The sequence below is a fragment of the Lottia gigantea genome (assembly GCF_000327385.1).
Source record: "Lottia gigantea unplaced genomic scaffold LOTGIsca_41, whole genome shotgun sequence".
In the NCBI taxonomy this organism is placed as follows: Eukaryota; Metazoa; Mollusca; class Gastropoda; family Lottiidae; genus Lottia; species Lottia gigantea.
The window spans coordinates 118900-125190 of record NW_008709421.1 but is presented as its reverse complement, the minus strand read 5'-3'; the positions used below and the strand labels follow the sequence as shown (position 1 = coordinate 125190).

Genomic DNA, 6291 nt, shown 5'->3' with positions numbered 1-6291 from the left:
AAATATTATAAAGTCAATTAACGCGCAACATAACTACGAAAATGAAATAAAGAATTTAAATATCAAACCCAAATTTAGAGTCGGAGATCGAGTTCGTATTTTCTAATATAAAAGTAAATTCGAAAAAGGTTACGTTGGATACTGGACGAACGAAATATTTATCGTTGATAAAGTAAACACCACATCACCTCCAACATATGAATTAATCGATCAAGACAAAGAACAAATCATAGGTAGGTTTTATCAAAACGAACTTCAAAAAACCGACTTTTAAAAATGAATGAATTTCTCGATAAATATGGAACCGATACAACCACAAACTTTCAACTTATGAGATGGGCGAATGAGTTAAATATATCACCGTTTTATTATTGTATGAGAGATGAAATAAATGATCTGAAATATAAGAAAGGTAAATTTTACGCTATAACAAATATACATACTTCCGATCAAAAAGGAGTTCATCATTCTGCTTTGTACAAAGACTCTGACTTTTATTTCTTCGATTCTTATGGATTAGAACCCACTGAAGAGATAATCCAATTGACTAATAAACCAATCAAATGTTCAACATTTCAAATTCAATTATCGGGACAAAAGTTTTGTGGTCAGCTTTCACTTTGGGTTTTATATCAGTTGAGTTTAGGAAAACAGTTCGAAGAAATTATAATAAATTTAACTCAATAAAAATGGCGAATAAGTTTCGATTAGGTTCTTTATCTTTAGAAACTAAAAACCTAACACTACAGCGTGGATAAATAAAGCAAAACCTTACTTTGTGGATCAAATCGGAGACACTCTTCAAGGTGATTTAGATATGAACAATTTTAGCATAACTAATTTAAAGTCTCCGGAAAACGATAATAATGCCATTCACAAGAAATATTTAATGGAGCAATTAAATTTAATTGAAATAGATAAAGACTATTTAAAAGAAAGGATAAATGATGTGAAAAGATTCTTCAAACGACAAATGAATAATAACGATTTTATTGATGATACTAAACTACAACAAGAAGTAACAAGTTTAAAAAGTTTTATTCAAAAAGAATTGGTCAACGTAGTGAACAAAACTGAGTTACAAAATTTAATTTCATTAATATCTAAATTAGAGGATAAGATTGCAAAACAAAAATTAGACATTCAACAATTGATAGATAACATTCCAGATGAAAATGAAGATACGTTTCAACAGGAATTAAATGCTCTGGAAACTTAACTTAACAGTGAATTACAAAAAGAACTAACAAATATTAAAAAACAAATACAAAACATAGATATTGTTATTCAACAACAAATACAAAACATAGATGATAGTGAAATTAAAACCTATATTCATCAACAAATACAGAACATTGATGATAGTGTTATTCAACAAAACAGATAACCACTATTAATAACCTAGTTTTAAAACAGGACAAAAATATACTCGCATTAGAAAAAAAGTTTCTCAAGAAAGAATCATATTATTTCAATCTTCCATTTGGAAATTTGAGAGATTACGTTGCTTCTATTACTGATAATATTGATAAATCAAAAGACTATGAATATAAAAAATATGGATTTACAGCAAATATAAGAGTATATTCTGTTGCAAATCGTGATATTTCCCCCCAAGATATTTTTGATAAAGTTGATCATATAGTTTATCAACCAATATTTTTTGATTTCCGAGGACAACTTATAATTGAAATAACTTTCCCTTTTCAGGTAAAAGTTGATTCATTATTCTTCACACAAGGCTTCTTCATACAAGGCTTACGTAGACATAATAAAAAATTTAACGCTAAAAAAGTTCTTCAGTTTATCAATGGTACAAAAAATGTAGAAACTAAAGAATATGAAAGTAACGACGAAAACAACAAGGTTAATCACTTATATGAAATTAAAACGAGTGGAAAATATTTAGATAGGTTTAGAATGTTAATCATACAAGATAAAGAAGAAGATGAATTTATATTGAGTGATTTTGATATGTTATTGGAGACGGAAACTCCACCATCAATGAATACTATTAGAAATCCAAAACCACAAAAAAAAGATATAAGCTTTTATGAGTTTTTACGAGCAACAGACTTTGAATACGTAAAACTATATTTTGTTGATAATGGTAAATTTACCTCAATTGATATTCATAAAAGTCAACAAAAACAAAATTTTTTAATAAGAGATGATGCATATGTTAATATAATAATCTATATTGAAAAACCAAAATTTTCAGTTCATCTGAATAAGATTAATGATTCGAAATAACAAATATCGTTAGTATCTGTAAAAGTTTTTATTGAAGATAGTAAACACGAAGTATCTTTATCAGAAGTTCACTTAATTTAATTACCTAAAAATGGAACTCGAAAGTAGACAAAACTAAATGATAGAAAAACAAAACGAACTAAAAGAAAAACTAAAACAATTCAACAAATGCAGAAAAACATGGAGTAGAATCGATTCTGTTTTCAAAACATTAAGTACAGTTTTAACAATAGGGATAACGGTAGCAACAGCCGTAACCGGTGGATTAATTTTTCCAATAATTTTCCCAACTGTATTAGCCGCGTTCACTGCCGTTCAATCTTCATCTTGTGGTTTGATTACTTTAGGTTTTACATCAAAACAGAAAGCTCATTATAAAAGGAAAACAAAAATTTTAAATACATATCTTAATAAATTGTTTATATTTTTCGAAAGATCGAGAGAGGATAAGAACATAACCATTGAAGAATTAGAAGAATTCAATGAAATTTTAGATAAATTTGATGTAGAAATATCATCAATAAAAGTTAAAAATTCCTAGTTAAAAATAGTTGCTTTAAAAATATGAATAAAATTGAAATTGTAGACGATAGAAAATTCATATCAATGAAAATTTTAGACGATATTATTGACAAGATTATCTCTGATGAATTAAAAAATATGAAAAAAATTGATAAATTCATATCAAATGAAATTTTTTCCGATGTTATTGACCTTATATCTGATGAATTTATAACATTTAAAGGGCAAATTGAAGTAGTTGGAGAGATAACTCAAGATGGAAAATACAAACAAGACATGAAATTTGTAGGTTTTAATACCAAAACTTTTGTCAATTTCTTCGCTGCAGTGGATAATTAATCGGATGCCTCCAATTGGTATTTCACAGGAAAAATGATTTTCCATAAAAACAATTTCAAAGAAATAAAAAGATCAAAAAAGGTTAGTGGTGTTACCCTACTCAAAAAGATAAAAGAATATATTGGTATAAATTGTTATATACCGAGCGATGGATACTGCTTTGTAAAGTGCGTTAATCGTGTTTTAAACGAAGACTACACGAGAGAATTTCAAGATTTCATCAACACTTTTTCAAAATCAAACAGAAAAGGAGTTATGACAACTGCTAGAATCTGCGAATTCAATTAGAAATTTAATACTACTTTTCAAATATATATGCCCAAACATAGACATTTTCAACCAAAGAAAGTAACCGAAGAATTAGATTGGGTTTTTTATTTACACAAAGAACATTTCTGTTTGATAAGAAGAAATAACAAAGCTTTGGGCATTAAAGAAATAGAAGATAATTACGATGAAAACGTAAAACTAAACGTTTTTCCAACCATTCCCGATTATTGTTTATACGCATGGAAATGCGAAACCTATTGCGAAAAAGAAACGAATAAAGCCATTCCTTATTGTTGTACTTTAGTCAATTTGGAAAAACTGAGGAAAAGGTTAGATGATTATAAAAATTATTTAAGTGATTTTTATGAGACTCTAGATTTTTAGCCGTCAGATCCCATTTCAGAAGAATATTACAACATACTCATGACTAATATAGTAGAAATATTTGTAGGTACAGATTGTATAGATCAAATGTTACAACGTTTAGGAAAAGTAGATCAGAAAAGACTAACCTTAATTTCCCATAACGGCAGTGGTTTTGATAACTGGATCATGATCAAAAACGTAAAAAAAACTAACACAATGCCCTTTAAAAACAGCTACAGGAATTCTGTCTCTACCTTTAACTAATTCATTCACTGATGAAGATTTACAGAAAAAATGGAAAAGACAGAAAGAAATAAAGGGTAACCATTCCTCGACACTTGAAAAAGGATAATATTTCGAAAACCGGTTCGTGTCAATTGCGTAAGTTTTTGTTTTACTTGTTATAATTTTTCACATCATTGTTAGCGTTATTTATCACCTAAATATATATTTTTGCATTTTTCATCATAACTTTCATCTTACTTTATATATCCCCAAACCCAGTTTGACTTATTTGCATAATTTGATCCCCACATTTTCACGCTAGCATATACAGTTTCCTCCTGTTACATGCGCTGTACATTCCCTTACTAACCTCAAGTTATTTTCATTATGCTCCCCAACTACAACAACCACTGGCAAGAAGCCAGACATAGAAACACTAATCGTCAACCAAACCAATATCACGTACCCTACAACGGCCCTGTCTTCCATCGACCTCTACCACCTACCAATCAACCCATCCAGCTATATCCCACCCCATCGCCGACCTACCTACAACACCTACCAATCAAGAGGTAACCATCGACCTGACCAACAACAGAAACGACTACCAGCCCACCGACGCCAACCAGTCCCCACTCATAAGGAGGAAGAACCCTTTGTGAAGGTGTTCTTCCAAGTTTTGCAGTGCCTCCATCATTTGGCAATCCTTACCCTTCAACAGCAAGGCCAACCAGCGTTTACCTTCAAACGCAAAGTCTCTGAGTTGGATAGTTTTATCCGTCCAGCAATGAAAACCTCAGCTAGCTGTTGACGCGAATATTAGATCCCTCAATCGGACATGGCTCTCTAAGGTTACGCAGGTCCTGATCGACCATTACCAAATCAAACTTCAAGAGAAGCTGACCACCATTCGTACCAAGTCTTTATCATCAGCTGCCGTCGACCGCATCGTTTCTCATGCCCTGTCCTGGGCCCGCCGCTCCTATGGGAAACGTCTCACTCAAGCTGTAATCACCAAGTTCTACCAAACAATCAACGAAACAAAAACCAGAGTAACCATATCTCTACCAACTGAAATGGACACTACACCTGCACCATCTAGAGCCACGACGCTGCCGAACCAAACCCCCAAACGAGCCCGAAGTTCACCTACTCCTAGTCTAGCAGACATAGGTAAACGCTCTCATAGAGAAGGCACTCCCCTTCTCTTTTCACTTTCAGACTCGTCTTCCCCTTCCACACCATCTGAATCTTCACCACGTGATCCAGGATCCGCCAACCTTTCTTCCTTCTGTGCGTTTTTGGACCAGCAAACCACCCCTCAGTCTCCATCCAAGTCCAGACGTATATCCAGACCTTCCCCTCCTCGAACCAGATCCCAGTCCGTTCCCAATGCTACAATTCTAACAACTACCAAACCAGTACCAATCACACCGTCGACGACCATTATATCCGCTACCAAACCGTATTATCACCAAACCAAGGACAAATCATTATGGAAACTACCCGCTCTAAAGAAATCTACCTTAATTATTGGAACATCTAACCTGAATCGAATTACCAAAACCAGTTCAGACACTGAAATACATTCTTACCCCGGTGCCCAAATCCATCAGATACAGTCAATCCTGGAATCATACGACCATGATCCCAAACCTACTACCATTATTCTTCATGTAGGCCTCAACAACCGTGATCAGCTACCAAAGACCTCCTTTAACCAAGCCCAGAAATTAATCGCCACAGCCAACAAAACCTTCCCAAACTCCAAGATCTTCTTCACATGTATACCCATTTCAAATAAAATCTCGAAGAAAGCACAACAGAACCTCAGCACTCTCAACAACATGATGATGGAGTCCAGTATCAACAGCGCAACAATCTTACCACCCTACGAAGAAGAATTCGAACCAGTTGATAATCTTCATTGGTCTCCAGAAACAGCAACAGCATTTATTTGTTTTGGATACACCAGCTTCAAGCATCGAGTAAGTCTTTAAACTAATTACTGGGGATAAAAATACTGAGAGGCCACCGCTAGGCCAAACTGTAGTTAACTTGAGTCGCAAAATTCTCACACCTCTTCAGCAGTCAATCTTAGACCGTGGACTTAAATTTATTCCCACACCAAAGATAGCTAACTTGAATTATCTCCGACCATCCATTGAACGATTTCAACGAAATCTTAGCTGCACATATTTTTTTCGAAACCACCCCCCCACGTGGTGCTAGAACAATGTTTATTCCTAAATCCGCGTGGACACCCCCTCAGGCCGCCATCCATCCTGAAATATTGAAATCATTTGCGAGTATGAT

The 6291-nt window shown here is 33.5% G+C and overlaps 2 protein-coding genes across 2 annotated transcripts in view; both read left to right on the top strand.

Moving 5' to 3' along the window:
• Positions 1–276: 276 nt before the first annotated feature.
• LOTGIDRAFT_163655 (hypothetical protein) lies at positions 277–2253 on the top strand (the record flags this gene model as incomplete). The annotated part of the gene is made up of 3 exons (XM_009060182.1): positions 277–412; positions 750–1018; positions 1711–2253. 3 exons carry the CDS (start codon positions 277–279, stop codon positions 2251–2253), a joined length of 948 nt encoding a protein of 315 aa, XP_009058430.1.
• Positions 2254–5051: 2798 nt separating this feature from the next.
• The window catches only part of LOTGIDRAFT_163654 (hypothetical protein), a gene marked incomplete at both ends in the record, with an annotated part of 4203 nt that continues 2963 nt past the window's right edge, over positions 5052–6291 (top strand). The window contains 2 exons of the mRNA XM_009060181.1: positions 5052–5651; positions 5914–5963. Coding sequence (XP_009058429.1) covers positions 5052–5651; positions 5914–5963 — 650 coding nt within the window. The remainder of the gene's footprint in view (positions 5652–5913; positions 5964–6291) is intronic.